Raw genomic sequence first — 18,642 nt, 5'->3', positions numbered from 1 at the left:
ACACAGAAGCACTACTACCTGTTTGTGGGTTGAACTCAGACAAGCAACCTAATCTTGCTTGCCTTAGATTCTCCTTATGCAAAAGGGAGATCATGACGGTATCTGCTTCTTGGGGCTTCAGTAAAGACTGAGACACTTCAAATCAAGAAAATAAATACTTAAGCGTATCGGAGACTTGAAACACAATTTTAAAACATGGATTAAAGATGTAAAAAAAAAAAAAACCAACCCATATTCAACAATTAAAAGTATAAGCAGATTATGTCCACACACAGCAGCTATAAAACCTTACCAATGACTCGATGCACGTATTACAGATCGCATCCACTTGGGAGTAACAGAACCCTCCCCCCACCAATAAAAAATTATTAAATTCATAAACAATGAAATATCCAAAGCAGCTTAAGCCAATAACCAGTTTTATTTTTTTCTCATGTAATAGGAAGTCTGGAAATAATATATCCACGGCTAGTGTAGACAAAGAAGTGACTGGAGGGGCCAGGATCATTGTGCCTTTTCTGCAGGATCCTCTTTAGCCTGTGGCTTGCAGCCTCATGGTCAAAAGACGTATCTTTGAACACTAGGTACTTGGTCTCCTTGCAAGGTGAGAAGTAGGGAAAAGAGCAAAAACAAAATCTGTAGAAGAATGCAGGTAAGAAAAATCCCTTTTCAAGAGCTCTCTTGTCAACAGCCCATACAGTGACATCTGCTTATCGGTCAATGGCCAGGCTGTGACATAAAGACTGTAATAGTTGTGGAAAACTCATTAAGAGACTTCTAAAACTAGGGTATCTTAGTAATCTGACAAAACTTGGATTTTCTTGATGTGAAAGATGAGACACCGGGAGAGCAACGAGAAGTGTATGTCACTCCTGCAGGGACAGGAGGCCCAGAACATTCCAGAGGATCCATCTGATGAAGACATCATGCCCTGATAGCAACGCATCTGACTTAGACACTCGTAACAAACAGGTACTAAAAATACCCACATGTTACATAGCATTTAACACAATGCCAAACAGTCCACTGGTCAAGGGAGTTATCCAAAAGGAAATGAACACATATCAAGGATGGAATTATAATAATACTATATACAAACCTGTAATGAAGCCCAAGTGTTAGAGGAGCATGATCTTAAGAATAAAGACTACAAATTAATGAGTGAGGGTCTGTTTTCATGATGAAAGACTGACAAATGCAATTTCATGATTCACTAGAAAATTCCATCAGGGTATGAATTCTCATGAGCACAAGTGAGGGGGCTGCGGCTAAAATCATCTCCACACGCGGGCCGTCCGCGGTGTGGGTTCTCACGTTTCCTGAAAGAATTCCATTGGCTAGGCTTTTTGAAGTTTTAAACAGAAATGTCTCCTAGTGTGAGTACGTTTCATAAAAACTGAGCGATTGTTGTAGGCCATGGTTTCTCAACCTCAGCAATACTGACATTTGGGGCCACATAATTCTCTCCTGCAGGGGCTCCCGGGCATCATATGCCAGTAGCACCCCACCCCCCGCCCAGTTTTCACAATAAAAAATGTCTCCAGATAAGCAAAATCACCACCGGGTTAGAACTGTTCCTGTAGACCAAGGGCTGGCTGGGTTTTTCTGTAAAGGGCCAGAAAGTAGGTGTTTTAGGCTCTGTGAGTCACATGTGGTGTTTGCCACATGTTTTTCTTCTTTAAAAATGTTATCAACTATTCTTAGTTTGCAAGCCATACAAAAATAGACAGTCGGCCAGTTTGCTGACCTCTCTTATAGACTTTCCCACATTCCTATTTTATAGGTTTTTCTCTTTAGTATGATTTTGTTCATCAAGAATACGGTGTGAGACCAGTAAGTCCCTGGTGTGCTTGCTCGTATGCCCAGAAGGTGCTGGTGGTGCTAAGGTCATTCTGACATAAAATCCCAAGCTACGGTCTCTCTCCCTAAGTTCTCATTTTTTATTTTTAAGAGCTGAATGCGCACCTGACTCCTGCATACCACAGGTATAGTTTTGTCCCCTAGCATGAGTTCTCGAGAATGCCCACAGTGATGAGGAAAAACAAGTCTTTCCCAGCCATGACACCAACTGGGCCCCGTCTGAGCTCTCGTGTTTCCCTGAAGGCAGACACATCACTGGAGCCTTTTCCACACAGAAGACACGAAGAGCTTCTCTCCCCGGTGAGTTTTCACATGACTGCGAAGCGATGAGTGGTCGCTGAAGGCCTTCCCGCAGGCCAGGCACTCGTAGGGCTTCTCCCCGGTGTGTATCCTCCTGTGCACGTTCAGGTTTGAGCCTATGCTGAAGGCTTTCCCACAGTGATCGCACTCGTACGGCTTCTCTCCTGTGTGACTTCTCATGTGTGTCTTGAGGGTGGACTGGTTTCTGAAGGCTTTCCCACACTGCCTGCACTCAACACGTTTCTTTACGAGATGAGTACTCATGTGCCTCCTCCGGGACAAGTAATCCCCAAACACTTTCCCGCACACGGCACACTCATAGCGTCTCTCCTGAGTGTGTATTTTCCTGTGTGTGGTCAGGTTTGAGCTCGCACTGAAGGCTTTCCCACACAGATCACACCCATACGGCTTCTCTCCGGTGTGGGAATTCATGTGCGTCTTCAGGATGGACTGGTTTCTGAACGCTTTCCCACACTGTCTACATTCGATGGGTTTCTTCACAATATGAATTCTCATGTGCTTCCTCCGTGACAGGAGATCGCCGAAGGATTTCCCACATTCTTTACACTCGTACGTTTTCTCCACCATGTGGTTCTTCTTGTGCAAGTTGAAGTTCGACTTCCATCGGAAGGCTTTCCCACACTGTGTGCATTCGTAGGGTTTCTCTCCAGTGTGATTTCGGACGTGCTCTTTGAGGTGTGAGGGATGCTGGAAGGCTTTCCCACAGTCGTGACATTCATACGGTCGCTCTCCAGTGTGTGTCCGTTTGTGTGCAATGAGGTGGCAGCTCCTGCCGTACGCCTTCCCACACTCATCACACTTGTAAGGTCTCTCCCCGGTGTGAACTCTCATGTGTATCTTCAGGGAGGAGAGGGTTCGGAAGGCGTTTCCACACTGACTGCAGTCAAAGGGCTTCTCCGTGAGGTGAGTTCGTGCATGACTCCGAAGGGCGGAGGGGTCATTGAAGGCTTTCCCGCAGGCGCTGCACTCGTAGGGCTTCTCCCCAGTGTGGATCCTCCTGTGCCGCGTGAGGGAAGCACTCGTCGTGAAGGCTTTTTGGCACTGGTGGCATTCGTGCATTTTTCTCCCGTTGTAAATGCTCACGTGTTGGGTTAGAGGTGACCTGTTCTTAAAGGCCGCCCCACAGTCCCGCCGGTGATAGGGCCTCTTGCCAGGGTGCCTTCCCATTTGCTGGGTAAGGTGGGTGCCCATGCTGAAGACTTCAAACAGGTGAGTGTACTCGGCGGGTTTCTCCCCAAGACGTGTTCTTTCCTGATGATTGAGAGAGGAGTGACTAGGGCGTTTCCCACAGCTCCCCACGCCCCTAAGAGCCATCCAGTCCTCCCCATGTACACTCACAGGAGTAGAAACAGGCCCTATGACCAATGACGCTGTGACTGGAGTGCAACAGTACTGTTCACGTCCCACTTGGGGTCTAGCAAATGAAACGGTGGAGGCTACGCCCTGAGGCCCCACATGAGTAACGTTCACAAAGCTTTTACTGTTTACTGTTTAAACCTGAATTGAACCCCAACGCTCATTATTTGAGGCTAGGTTTAGGGTTTTCCCCCAAAGCTGTGAGAAACAGTGTCTGAAACAGGTGCCTCTCAGGGAATACCACTCGCTGGTTCCTGAGCTGCTTTTCTAACAGGCTGCCCCAGCCTTCTCCCGTCCAGAAAACCAGGGATCATCCCAAGAAAACCTTACCACTGTCACACCACGGGGTGTTTCCTTGCCAAAAATGTCTTCCATGAGAATGGACCATTTGCTTTTAGATGGAGTCTCCCAATCTGCAACAAATTGGAAAAATATTAACCTGAGGAAAGAAATGTTGGCTGGAGAAAGAAAACAGTGAGATGACAGCTGATGAAAACGGGGATTTCTTTGCAAAACTAACCTTAAAGAAGGAAAAGCGATGTTGAAAGGAAGAACACACATGGGGATAAAAATGCCTGTGCAATGTGGCTCTGTGAGATACCTGGTGATGGCGGAGGAGGCACTTAACTAGATTCACTAAGGAATAACTCTTCAAAGAGTAACACGGATAACAACAGAAGGGTACAATCAGGGGTGCAGAGTATGAAAGAATGGGACAAAGCTCACGTGGACAGGTCAAATTTACACACGAAGCCCAGCAATTCTGCTTCTGGGGATTTACCCAAAGAAAGCAAAAACACTACCTTGAAAAGATATCCACACCCCCATGTTCACAACAACACTATTTACAATAGCCGAGGTATGGAATCAATCTAAGTGTCCTTTGACAGATGAATAAAGAAAATGTGGTGTATACACACAGTAGATTATTATTCAGCCGTAAAAGAATAAAAAGAAGGAACTCTTCCTACTCAACCACACAGATGGGTCTTGAGGGCATAATGCTAAGATAAGACAGAGACAGACTGCATGATCTCACTTCTGTGTAGAATCTAAAAAAACAAAACAAAACAAAACAACTACCACCCCCCAAAACAAAACACAAGAACTGAGCTCGTGGATACAGAGAACACTGTGATGGTTGTCAGAGGTGGTGGGTGGGCAAAATAGGTGTGAAGGGGGTCAAAAGGTACAAACTTCCAGTTGGGAAACAAGTAAGTCCTGGGCTGTAGGGTACAGCATGGTGACTATAATTAATAAGTCTGTATTATACTGAAAATTGCTAAGAGGGGAGTGGGGTGGCTTAGCTGGTTAAATGTCTGACTCTTGATTTCGGCTCAGGTCATGGTCTCATGGTTCACGGAATCGAGTCCCACGTCGGGCTCTGCGCTGAGGGTGCAGAGTCCGCTTGGGATTCTCTCTCCCTCATGCTTTCTCCACCCCTCCCCAACTCGTTCTCTCAAAATAAATTTAACAAAAAAGTTGTTAGGACAGTAAATCTTAAAAGTTCTCATCACAAGAAAAAAATTGTCCTGTACCTGTGTGGTGACGGATGTTAATCAGATTTACTGTGGTGATCCCTTTGCAATACATACAAAAATTGAGTCACTATGTTGTACACCTGAAACTAACAGTTAGTATCTCAGTGGAAAGTAAGTAAACCAATAAGTGAATAAGTCAGTCAGCAGATAGATAAAAGGAAGAGAAAAGGAAGAAACACAGACGTACATACATAGGAGAGGACAGTGAGACCAAAGGACTTGTGCGAAAATGGAGACGGGGCATTCTCAGATTTCCCTGGCTGACATTTCCTCATGGACCTCCCTGCCCGGCATCACTGAGTAAAGCAGGTGCCCAGAAGCACCCATGTCTGCCTGGTGCTTACCGGGAGATGTGGCTCGGTGAAGTCCCCTCTCCTCTGTCCTCAGCTCCTCTTCTTGTTCCAAGTGGGAGATAAGGCTGGGTTTGCCCACCTGATACCCTACTCACGGGGAAAGACACATGTTGGGGGAGGATCGTGCAGAGGACAACCCCTTCCGTTAGGCTGGGGTCAATGTTTTGATCTTCAGTGCTCTGAAGGTGGACAAGTCTGACTTAGGAGCAGCGAAATGGTGGTGCCCAATTTCTAAGAAACACAGTGAAAGGCTTTCATAAAACACAAAGCCACAAACACCGACACGCTTTGCCCTTCAAAAGAATGAAGATTGCTCAACTCAGAAACCTATGCCCAGGCTCAGACACACTTGCTGACCTCCACGGTCAATGCAATGGGCAGGTCTCGGCAACCGCTGGGGGTCACCATGGGGGGCGGGGGGGGGTATCAGGACGGCTTGTTCACGTTGTGTTCCACATCCCCACAGTCCCTGGGTCACAGCAAGTACTTAAAACAAAAACATCTGCCACACAAACAGAGAAATGAGTCCAGCCTTACCCACTGAAGCAAGGTTGCTATAGTTCTCCAACATCACATCTTTGTACAGTTTTCTCTGTGAAGAATCCAGCAAGGGCCATTCCTTTTCAGTAAAGTCCACAGCAACGTCCTGGAAAGTCACTGACTCCTGAATCACCACACATATTTGGGGTCAGTAAGAAACCGTCCCGTCTGTGTCCACAGAGATGGACTGAGGCTGGGCATGAGAGACTCTGAACACAGGACTTCCAGATGTGGCTCTGGGGACTCTTCACTAGGAGGTGATCTCATCGCATCACATGCAACACTGCTGACCTGGGACCAAATCTCTCCACTTCTAGCCTGGCCTGAGCATTCTGAGTTGTATTATGAGAGAAACACCTGCTACGTTAGTCATTTCCCCTTACGTCCCTGATACCAGGACAGCCTTGCACCTGTCTCTGGCTTTTTCTCCTGTGCCCTGATCAGGCAGTGATCAGCCTGGGTGAGGCTCTAAAAGAACTCTAACAGGTGGCACTGGGGGCATCCTAGGGAAGTGCCTCTCCCACCCCCAGGGGCCCAGAGATCTTCTACCTGAGAACCCACACTGGTTGGCGCAGGAGGCTCCAGGCCACTGCAAGCAAACAGGTCCACATCCTGGGGACAGGAATGGTCTCTGGAGGGATGAATCTCTGACTCCTGGATATAGGCAGGGTCCTGGATGGACGCAGCTGGAGAGGAGTGGATCCATGAGGATTAAAGCCTGCCCGACACTCACAGATCAGGAAGCTGCCCATGCAACTGGAAGTATGCTAGGTGTGGTGTGCAGTGCCTATCCTCGTCTGTCTCACACACACCATGTCTTGTAACAGGCCAGAGGGGCCCTGCCCCACTCAGGGACAGGGGAAAGGACAGCAGGCTGACATACCCATAAAAAAGCAATACACGCTCTCAACCAATGAGTGAAGAAATTAAAGCTCTAGCAGGGAGAGCGTTTACTTGGCTCAGATTTTTCACAGTAATACGGCATAAATAACAAATATAACAAAAAAAACAAAACAAAACAGGGGTGTCTGGCAGGCTCAGTCAGTGGAGCACACAACTCTTGATATCAGGGCTATGAGTCTGAGCTTCATGCTGGGAGTAGAGATTACTTACAGATAAAATATTTAATAATAACGATAACAGTAATAATAAATAGGTAACAGGGTTACCCACGACCTGTCTTTCCTTACACACCAACCACACACAATCCCTACTTCACCCAAACCCACAAGTCAGACAGTCACGTGGGGGGCTCCCACGACTCTGCCCCCACCCCTTGTCAGTTCCTCCACCCTTCCTGGCAGACCTCCCCCTAGCCATGCACACCCCTGATCTCTGGGAAGTCCAGGGGCCACTTACACACGACTTCTGAGGGCACTCATGATCACCCCAGGAACTTACCACACGTGGGAGACAGACCAGGAGCTGCCATCCTGTGAGAACGATAGTCAATCTGCCAGAATAGGGCACTGGCAGCAGGAGGCTTCCCTCTCGCTGTCACGGGACTCTTCGAGCAGGCATCTGTAGTAAATGAGAAAAAGACCAGTAGGACAAAGACTTCCCACCTCTCTGCTCACAGGACAATTCTGACTTTGGTTTTCCACCATCTCTTCTTTGGAGCAGCAAGTTCTGTCTGATCTTGGGCCTTTATCTTACTCAGGTGAGTCCTCTGGGCCAATGTGGAGAAGGTCCCTGATGTGCCTAATAAGATTCAGATCCACTCTCCCGTGTGATCTGTTGCCAAGCACAACTCCATCAGACTCCTTTACTTGTTAAACACTTGGGCTCCAGACTTGTCTTCCTTTCAACTTCAAGGCTTACCATGGTTTAGGATGGTTCTAGTAGCCGTGGGGTCGGTCCACCTATAGCCACGCGTTCCAACCTCCAGTGCCTTTTGGCCACTCACTCCACACCCACACACACACCCTGGCCACAGCCCAGGCCGTGTCATCACTGGAATCAGCTTCACCTCGCAGGCAATGATTCCAAAATCTCTCTGAACAAAAACCTCTTCTCCAACACTCTTGTCACACGACCTCTCTCACTTGAGAGAGGATTCCAGGCCACCCATGCTGCTTCCATCTTGCTCTCTAACAGCAAATTCCTCCTCTCACCACCCCGCCTACCCAGCGGGAAGTCATCATCAATATCCGTCACTTCTATGACTCTCTGCCCATATAATTCCTACCAGCCAAAGGACCAACCTTGGATGATTCATTCCAACCATTCACCTCCTCTCTGAAGGTAATTGGCAAGACCAGTCTGCACACAACTGGTAACCTCCCAAACTCAGCTGCAAAAGGAGTATTTATATTCAAGAAAAGCCTACCAGGCAACCTGACCTTCCAGTCGCCTAAAAACTGTGTAGAAATCTTGCCAGTTTTTCCCAAATCAAAAACTGTCTCATCATTACGCTTTCAACAAGTAATCTTATTTTCATTTCACAGTAATCCCAAAAAAAAAAAAAAAATGAGTTTACAGACCAAATCTAAAATGTGAACCAAAATGCAAAAGATCTAGAGGAGCAGGAACAATGTTAAGAAAGAAAAACAAACGTACAGGATTTGTACTAACTTTATCACAGTAATGGATGGAATAAGTAACAAACAGGTCATTAGAACAGAACAGAGTTAGAAACAAACCTACATGTGTACAAACGATTTTCATTAAGAGAACAAAGCAATTCAGTAGGGAAAGCAGTCTTTTTAACAAATGGTACTGAGTGGTTAAGCGTCCCACTTCGGCTCAGGTCATGATCTCATGATTCATGAGTTTGAGCCCTGCATCAGGCTCTGTCCTGACAGCTCAGAGACTGGATAGAGCCTGCTTCAGATCCTCTGTCCCCTCTCATTCTACCCCTCCTCAGCTCACATGTGTGCTCTCTCTCAAAAATAAACAAACATTAGGGGCGCCTGGGTGGCTCAGTCGGCTAAGCGTCCGACTTCGGCTCAGGTCATGATCTCCCAGTTCGTGAGTTCAAGCCCCGCGTTGGGCTCTGGGCTGACAGCTCAGAGCCTGGAGCCTGCTTTAAATTCTATGTCTCCCTCTCTCTCTGCTCCTCCCCTGCTCATGCTCGGTCTCTCTATCCTTCAAAAATAAATAAAAACATTAAAAAAATAAATAAAATAAAATAAAATAAAATAAAATAAAATAAAATAAACAAACATTAAACAAACAAATGGTACCAAGGGCACCTGGCTGGTTCCAGTTGGGAGACCATGTAGCTCTTGATCTCAGGGTCCTGAGTTTGAGCTCCATGCTGGGTGTAGACATTATTTAAAAAAAAAAAAAAAAAAAATGCCACTGAAAGAACTCAATGGGTAACAGGAACTTTACATTCTTTTATCACTGCATAAGCAACAACTTGAATTAAAAACCTTTCTGAGATGAAACAGAAACCACAACATAAAAACCATAGAAAATATTTTAACAACCTTAAGTTACACAACAGTATTTTAGTCTAGACACAGAATATTAATAAATCATTAAATTGGCCTTTACCAAAAATACAAATTTTCAAACAAAATCATGAAGAAAATTAATAGTCTAGCATAAAACACACAAAGATCAATGAAACAGAAATGAGATCCCAGAAATAAAGGCACACATACACAGTCAATTACTTTATGACAAGGAACCAAGGATATACAAGGAAAGGACAGTCTCTTTAATAAATAATGTTGGGACAACTGGATGGCCACATGCAAAAGAATGAAACTGGACCACTATGTTACATCATACACAAAAATGAACTCAAAATGATTAAAGACATGAATGTAAGACCCAAAACCACAAAGCTGAAACAAAACATAGGCAGTAAGCTCCCTGACACTGGTCTTGCCAATTCTGATTTGACACGGAAAACAAAGAAAACAAAAACAAAAATAAGTGCGCCTGCACCAAACTAAAAAGCTTCTGTACAGTAAAGGAAACCATCAACAAAATGAAAAGGCATGGTGCCTGGGTGGCTCAGTCGGTTAAGTGTCTGACTTCAGGTCAAGACCTTACGGTTTGTGAGTTCAAGCCCCATGTCAGGCTCTGTGCTGACAGCTCAGAGCCTGGGGCCTGCTTTGGATTCTGTGTCTCCCCCTCTCTCTGCCCCTCCCCTGCTAGTGCCCTGTCTCTCTCTCTCAAAAATGAATAAACATTAAAAAAAATTTTTTTTAAAGGCAACCTAACAAAAAAATATTTGCAAATCATATATCTGATAAAGAGTTAATATCTGAAACACATAAAAGAATCTTACAAGTGGGGTGCCCAGATGGTTCAGTGGGTTAAACATCCAACTATTGATTTCAGCTCAGGTCATGATCTCATGGTTCATGAGATAGAGCCCCGCATTGGGCTCTGCACTGACAGTGCAGAGCCTGTTTGGGCTTCTCTCTCTCTCTCAAAATAAGTAAATAAACTTTAAAAAAAAAATGAACTCTAGCCATTTGCTAGCATGGATTCACCTTGAGGGCATTGCGCAAAGTGAAATAAATCCGACAGAAAGAGCTAAATATCTATTTTTACTTCTATGTGGAATCTCAAAAAACAAAACAAAATAGGTCATGGATACAAAGAACAGACTGCCTGAATCAGAGGGTGGGTGAAATGGGTGAAAAGCATCAAAAGGTACAAAGTTCCAGTTATAAAATGAGTAAATCATGGAGGTACAATGCACAGCATGGTGACTAGTTATTAATACTGTAGTATATATTTAAAAGTCGCTAGAGAAGGGTAACGATAAGGAATATAATCAAAGATATTGTAACACACTGTATGGTCACAGATGGTAGCTACACTTGTGAGCACAGAATAGGTTTTTGCACCCAAACTACTGTAACGTTGTGTTTGTTATACTTCGAGGGAAAAAAAAGAAAGTAGCTGAGAGAGTAGATCTGGAAAGTTTTCATCACAAGAAAAAAAAAATGTAACTCTGTATGGCAATGATGTTAACTAGAGACTCATTGTGGTGTTCAATTCACAATATACACAAATATCAAATCATTACACTGTACACCTAAAACTAACGTTTTGTCAATTATAACTCAATTCCAAAAAAAACAGTTGCGCAATTATGTATAAAGCTGCTATAAACCTTAAACAAAATGAATAGTCAAGCCACAGATTGGGAAAAAATATTTGTAGTATGGGGTGTCTGGCTCTTGATTCCAGTTCAGGTCATGATCTTGTGGATCATGGGATCAAGCCCCTGCATTGGGCTCCGTGCTGACAGTGCACAGAGCCTGCTTGGGATTCTCACTCCCTCTCTCTCTGCCCCTCACCGCTGCTCGTGTGTGTGCATGCATGCACCCTCTCCCTCTCTCTCTCTCTCTCTCACAAGATACACTTAAAAAAATATAATTGTAGTACATACACTTAACAAAGAGCTCATACATTCAGATTACATAAAGAACTCCTATAAAACAAAATTAAAAAGCAATTCAACAAAAAAAAGCTAAAGCACAAAATGTAACGACAAATATAACAAACTTGTCAAAAGGTATTCAACGTCATCAGTTATCAGATGAATGCAAACAAAACTAAAGATACAGCATTTTAACCCTCTAGAGTGGCCAAAATAAAAAAGACTGCCAACATCAAACGTTGGCAAGGATGGGTGGCTGAGGTTGAACTGGTTCAACTACTTTGGACAACATTTTGCCAGTTTCTTTACCATTTGACTCAGCCATTCCACTCATAGATATTTACCCAAGAGAAAATTTTTATTTTTTTATTTAAAAAAAAATTTTTTTTTTATGTTTATTTTTGAGACAGAGAGAGACAGAGCATGAACGGGTGAGGGTCAGAGAGAGAGGGAGACACAGAATCGGAAGCAGGCTTCAGGCTCCGAGCTGTCAGCACAGAGCCCGACGCGGGGCTCGAACTCACGGACCGTGAGATCATGACCTGAGCCGAAGTGGGACGCTTAACCGACTGAGCCACCCAGGCGCCCCAAGAGAAAAATTTTAAAACACGTTACAAAGACTCATACAAAATGTTCACAGCAATCTGGTTTCATAATAGCCCCAAACTGCAAACAATCTAAATATCCATCAACAACAGAACGGATAAACACACTGTGGTATGTGCAATGGAATATTACTGAACGAACAGTAACTACTGAGACACACAACACAGTGGAAACTCCACGACGCTGACCAATACAAACTATACACAAAAAATGCTCTACGATTCCAGTCATAGGACATCCACGAGTAGGTGGACTTATTTAGGTTGTTAGCAAAACTTGTTTATTTCAGTCGATAGAAGTAAAAACAAAAACAAAAACGGCTGCCTCGGTGGAAGAGCATGAGATGGAGAAACTGAAGAAGCAAGAGGAACTTTCTGGGGCAACTGAAATACTCTTCACATTTATTTTTAGCTAGTGGTTACACGATGTACACAACTGTCAAAAAATTCATCAAAGTGATCTAGTATCTGTGCACTGTCTTCACGGTAAATTATACTTTACTTTTAAAAAGTTAACAGGAGTGTTTCTAACTTTCTGGTTTCTATAAAGTTCTAACAAAATTCCTCCCAAAACCGATCTGTGATACTCTCCTCCTCTCCTATTACAAACAAGGAGATGTCTGCTCTCTCTTCTAAGGCTAACCTCTTCAGGTAAATAAATATGGATATAAAATCAAAATGTACGGAGGAAAAAAAGTGAAATGAAAAAACATTCAAATCAAAGGAAGCTAGAGGAAAGGAAAAATAGAAAAAGGACAAATTCAACAGGCAAATATATTAACACACAAGATTTAATAGACTAAATACTTCAACTAAAATATAGATATTCTCAAAACAGGTTAAAAACAACCCAGTTAGGGGCACCTGGGTGGCTCAGTCCATTAAGTGTCCAACTTCGGCTCAGCTTATGACCTTGCAGTTCGTGAGTGTGAGCCCCGCGTCAGACTCTGTGCTGAGAGCTCAGAGCCTGGAGTCTGCTTTGGATTCTGTGTCTCCCTCTCTCTCTGCCCCTCCCCTGCTCACACTCTTGTCTCTCTCTCTCTCTCTCTCAAAAATAAACAAACATCAAAAAAATTTTTAAACAAATAATCAAGCTATATGCTGTTTACAACAGACATCTAAAACAAAGATATAGCAAGAATGGAAATAAAAAGAAGATATACAAGACACACACTTTTCTTTTAAATCTGGTTTAAATACATTAGCATCCGACAGAAAGAACTAAGGTAAAAAGGTTCAGAGAAAACTGAGGTATTACGTAACGAAAAGAGGTATAATTCAAGAAAAAAACCCTATATATATGTATATATACATATGCGCACATATATGTATTTTAACAGCCTCAAATACACACACACACACACACACACACACACACACACACACACACACACAAAGATAGAGGGACGCCTGGGTGGCTCAGGTGATTAAGCGTTCAACTCTTGATCTCAGATCAGGTCTTGATCTCAGGGTGGTGAATTCAAGTCCCGCACTGGGCTTCATGCTGGGCATGGAGCCTACTCAAAAAATAAAAATAAAAAATAAAAAAAGACTGAAATCTAAGGAGCATGGATAAAGCCACCACCAGAGGTCTCACTAACACGGTTCAAGCAGATGATTCAGTAACTATACGCATACTGAACAAGACGAAACAGTATACCCTAGCTACTATAAACTCCAACCAAAACAGGTACAACGTGTCTCAGAAAATGGCATCTATCTCTGAAAACAATGCAATGAAGTTAGCAAACAGTGTCCAAAGGGTAACGAGAAAAATGTCACAGGAATGAGTATTAAAAAAGAAAAAAATTCTAAATAATTCACGTGTCAAAGAAGTCATAATACATAATATTTATAACTGAAGTATAATAAAATACACTGAAATTCTTTGGAATGTGACAGGTATCCAATGTTAGAAACTGGAAAGAAATACTGCAAAAAAGTAAAAGGAAGAAAATTATAAAGAGCAGAAAGTTATGAGATGAAAGACATATGATGAAGTCATTCAATCAAGGCAAAAGTTCTCTAAGAAAAACAAAAATCACAAAATTCTGGCAGGACTTATTTTATTTTTAAAAAAGGAAAATCTATGAATGAAAAACCAGATTATGTTACAGATGTAACAAACATTAAAAATATAATAAAAACATTAACGACTTTGACTATACAATTTAAACCTTAGAAGGAATGAGTAAATCCCTAAAGAAATTTTACTGACCATAAAGAAATAAAGAACTTGGATGCCCTATGACCTTTAAAGGAACTGAAACAAAGAAACAACTGCTCAAAAAATTTCCACAAAGAAAACCCCAGACCTAAATGGTTTTTTCCTGGTGCAGCTCCCTTTTGCAGAACAAGTGATTCTATTCTTAGGCAAAATATTCCAGAGTTTAGAAAAAATGGAATATTCCCACCCCATTTTATGAGACTGGCATAAACCTGAAACAGAAAAGGAAAATTACAAGCCAATTTTACTCAAACACGGATCCAAATCTCCAAACACACTAGCAAATGGAAGACAAAAATGATACAGTAGTGCCTACCTTTACAAGTAAGTTATTTACCAACGCAAATGTCATGAATCATTAGAAAACCAATTGATTTAATTTGCCACATTACCAGACAAGTAAGAAAATCACACTATTCACTCATGCATTCAATGCACAACAGTAGTACCACAAGTCAGGCACTGTTTAAGGTACTAGAAATATACAGATAAACAGATATCACAGCAGATTCCAGAAAAAAAAAAAATTCACTTGTTAAAAGCCTAAACCTTTCATGAGAAAAAACTCTTAAACTAGGAAAAGAAGGGAGTTTCCTTTACTATCTTTAAAAAAAAAAAAAAAAAAAAAGCTTCGACCAACATAAAAAGTCAATTATCTTCAAGGCTGGGGGGAAAAAATGGGACTACCTAGAGTTTGCTGCCCAAACTCCATTCAATGATACCAGAAGTCTCCAGCGAGTCCAGCAAAGTAAATAATAAAAAATGAATGATGCAAACGGAAAATAAAAGTAGTTACTATTTATTCTACAGAGGATAAAACTGTCTATGAAGAACATTCAAAACACTACACAAAAACCAACCCAAATTCAATACACCAAGCCCTTGGGGAAAAAAAAAAATTCCTAAGTACTAAAAACAAAGATCCTACAAATAAATCTAACAACAAAACTCTCCCTCTCTCTCTCTCTCTCTCACACACACACACTCCTTAAATCCTGTATTTATTAAAATTTTAACATTTATTCACTTCTGATAGAGACAGTGGGAGCAGGGGAGGGGCAGAGAGAGAGGGAGACACAGAGGCTGAAGCAGGGTCCAGGCTCTGAGCTGTCAGCACAAAGTTGGATGTGGGGCTTGAACTCATGAACCACAAGATCATGACCTGAGCTGGAGTTGGACACTCAACCAGCTGAGCCACCCAGCTGCCCCAACTCCTTAAATCCTTTGAAACTTCATTGAAAAGCATTGTAGAATATACAAGCAAACATTCTATATCAATAAATAGATATAACAAGATTAATTGTAAGATTCAATGAAATAATGCCAACATTATAAAAACTCACATACATATTCAACACAACTTGAAAATAAAAACTCCATGGGTGCCCGGGGGGCTCAGTCGGTTAAGTGTCACTCTTGGTTTCAGCTCAGGTCATGATCTCAGGGTTCATGAGGTCCAGTCCCGCTTCAAGCTCGTGCTGACAGCGCGGAGCCTGCTTGGGATTCTCTCTCTCCCTCTCTCTCTGCCCTTCCCATGCTCTCACTCTTCTTTCTCTCTAAACAAATAAACTTAAAAAAAAAAAAAAAAAAAAAAGGAAAAAGAAAACGCAAGTATCGGGAACTCTAAACTGACCCTAAAATTTAAGCCATGAAGTGTCTGAAAATGAATGGGTAAGTGTATGCACTTCATCTACAAGGTACTTAAAAATCTCTAAATTAAAAAGTGTACTTGCAGAGGCGCCTGGGTAGCTCAGTCGGTTAAGCGGTAGACTTCCATTCAGGTCATGATCTCACGGTTTGTGAGTTCCAGCCCCAAATCAGCTTGGAGCCAGGAGCCTGCTTCCATTCTGTCTCCTTCTCTTTGCCCCTCCCCCGCTCACACAGTCTTTCTCAAAAATAAACATTAAAAAATTTAAAAAAAAAGTGTACTTGCATTAATGGAAAAAAGAACGTCTCTGAAAGCACTTGAGTGAGTCCATTCACAAATAATTACCAAATTAGGAAATGCATTTTTGGAAAAACATATAAATCCTTAAAGTAAAATCCTTAAAGGAATTTATGGGGAATGAAGGGGATGCAGGAATGACCACACAGGTTCGATGTTTCATAATCTCCTTCTTGGTCTGGTTTGTAGATTCGCTTTACCACTGTCCTTTTAAGAGTGTGTGTTTTCATATATAAATTTTTTTTTTTTTTGCAAAGAGTGTTTTCATACTTTTTTTGCATGTTTTATATTCCAATTAAAAAATATTTGAGGGGCGCCTGGGTGGCTTGGTCGGTTAAGCGTCGGACTTCGGCTCAGGTCATGATCTCATGGTTCGGGAGTTCAAGCCCCGCCTCAGGCTCTGTGCTGACAGCTCGGAGCCTGGAGCCTGGAGCCTGTTTCTGATTCTGTGTCTCCCTCTCTCTCTCTGACCCTCCCCCGTTCATGCTCTCTCTCTGTCTCAAAAATAAATAAACGTTTAAAAAAAAATAAAAAAAAAATATTTGAAAGGAAAAGGATAAATAGCAACCACAATAAGATAGTAAAAATCAATGCAAAATAGTAATCACAATAAATGTTAATGGACTAACTCTCAGGTTAAATAACAGAACGTTGAGGTGAACTTTTTTTTTTGAAGTGAACTTTTAAATCCAGTTATAGGCTGTTTACACCAGTCAACTAAAATAACAGGGAAGTTCACGGAAAAGTTTTAAATATAAGATTTAACATTCAATACAAATGTTAATAGGAAGCCGGTGTGCCTCTATTAATATTGGACAAAACGGACCGCAAAAGAAAAGGAAGGTATTACCCTCCCGGTCTCCCGTTCCGGACAGACCCCACCATAAAGTCCTGAATTCACCTGGGCGGGGCCTCTCCCTCTCCACCCCAAGGGGTCTTTTTTTTTTTTTTTTTTTTTAAACCAGATCATCAGTGCCTCCCCTTGTCCTAAACACAGCGGTCCTAAATTTCAGTCCTCGCGTACCAGCATTTCATGTCGTTGATCACTGAGTCTAAAGCACACTCCTCACCGGGCTGCCTGGCTTTCCGGTCCCAGGTCTCTGTCCCCAATTACTCCTCCCTGCCCTATGGGCCTTTCGTGTCCTCGGGAAGACCGAGGGTAAAGGGTTAAGTGAGGAAATTGGGGCTTACAAGGCTGACGTTAGAATTGGGTGGAATGGAGGTCACGGAAGCTGCCGCTGAAAGGACGTCAAGTTCAAACAGCAGGTGCGGTCTGTAGCGGGGAAGTGGAGAGCCCCCAACAACCGGGAGAAAGCCGCGATGGACGCCTCCTCTACCCATGTGTATAGCCGCAATCGCCTCCCGAGAGCAATGGCTTCCGCTTCACTTCCGCCTTCTAACTCTCGCGGGACTTCAAAGGCGGCTTCTAACTCGGAAGCCTGGGGCAGAGAGGATTCTGGGAGATGTAGTTCTCGAGTTTAGACGGTTATGGCGGTGGTGCCCAACTGGAGTCTAACGATCCACATTTCCCAACTTCCAACTGTTCCAGTGTCCCAGAACCCAGTTCTCGGGTTTCTTTTCGTCTTATAATCATTCTCTTGGTGGTAGCAGCGAATCTCACCGTGTTAGAACTATTTATACACTCAAGGCTCAAATTTCCACCCACAGCCCCCCACCTCTACCCTGGATTCCAGATGGTATGAGACGTGCACTCTCCACTTAGATATTTTAAAATGCCACAAATCAAACTCCTGACTTCACCCTCTCAACCTCAAATAATAGCAACCCCATCTTCCCACTTGTCCACTGTAAACCTTGACAAAACCCTCAACCTTTTGATTTGTCCTGTCCACCAGGGAATGTTCCGTTCTACCTTGACCGTCACCCCAGAGCCTGATCACTTTGCCAAAAAAAAAAAGGAAAAGTTTTCCTTGTTCCAGAATCAAGAGAGGTAGTGTCGGGACTTAGAAAAGTCCAGATTAGCATTTTGTGTTCCTCTTTTATAATACCTGAACTAGAAAGTTAGGAGACCCAGCTGCCAGTGAGGGTGTTTATCGAGGTAAGGTGAGCCCAGGAGGAGTGCAAGCAGTCCATGCCTGCCTCTTAGCATGAGTTCTAATCCCAACTCCACTAAGGCAGGCAACTGCAGTATGTTGCCTATAGTCTGTCCCTTCTGTGTAAATGAGCTGGCTTCTAAATTGTGAGACTCAAATGGGAAAAGTAAGTAATCTGATTATTGTTGTATAGGGTCAAGAAGGGCACAAAACAAGCCAAGCCCACTTTGCAGAGAGGCAAGCAAAGATGGTAAGACCTGGGGCAGAGGATCCTTGGGGTCAAGACTGGGGAAACTCCAGAGAGATTCCAGAGACGGTAAAGGGTCACATCTTAGATATCTGGAGCCAGCACAGAAGAGGAAAAAAGGAAAAAGATTCAGTTAGGATTCAGGCAGGACCTGGAGTCATAAAAACAGAAAGTGGGTATTTAAAATCAGTAAACAATGCTGGATCAGGATCGATTTGTCTAATCAGTGCTGAATCCCAG

At 43.0% G+C, this 18,642-nt stretch overlaps 1 protein-coding gene across 1 annotated transcript; it reads right to left on the bottom strand.

Annotated features, from left to right (window-relative positions):
* Positions 1–402: 402 nt before the first annotated feature.
* ZNF317 (zinc finger protein 317) lies at positions 403–17,488 on the bottom strand. Its single transcript, XM_019427812.2, has 7 exons — positions 17,293–17,488; positions 7,373–7,492; positions 6,521–6,657; positions 5,969–6,095; positions 5,423–5,518; positions 3,868–3,950; positions 403–3,432 (listed from the first exon to the last, which is right to left on the bottom strand). Exons 2-7 carry the CDS (start codon positions 7,401–7,403, stop codon positions 2,113–2,115), a joined length of 1,794 nt encoding a protein of 597 aa, XP_019283357.2. The 5' UTR covers positions 7,404–7,492; positions 17,293–17,488; the 3' UTR covers positions 403–2,112.
* Between the last annotated feature and the right edge of the window lie 1,154 nt (positions 17,489–18,642).

The sequence above is a fragment of the Panthera pardus genome, unplaced genomic scaffold (genome assembly GCF_024362965.1).
Source record: "Panthera pardus isolate Hobbes unplaced genomic scaffold, ASM2436296v1 HiC_scaffold_8, whole genome shotgun sequence".
NCBI classification, from domain to species: Eukaryota; Metazoa; Chordata; class Mammalia; order Carnivora; family Felidae; genus Panthera; species Panthera pardus.
Note: the sequence above shows the minus strand (reverse complement) of the source record. Positions and strands in the feature narration are given on the sequence as shown.

Bases quoted from the DNA above. Each gene is read 5' to 3' on its own strand.
- ZNF317 (XM_019427812.2), bottom strand. From the start codon at position 7,403: ATGGCAGCTCCTGGTCTGTCTCCCACGTGTG. The intron at 5,519-5,968 runs GTAAGGCTGGAC...CCCCGTGAGTAG, and splicing joins TAGCAACCTTGCTTCAGTGG to GGTATCAGGTGGGCAAACCC. The intron at 3,951-5,422 runs GTAAGCACCAGG...AATTTGTTGCAG, and splicing joins TCACCGAGCCACATCTCCCG to ATTGGGAGACTCCATCTAAA.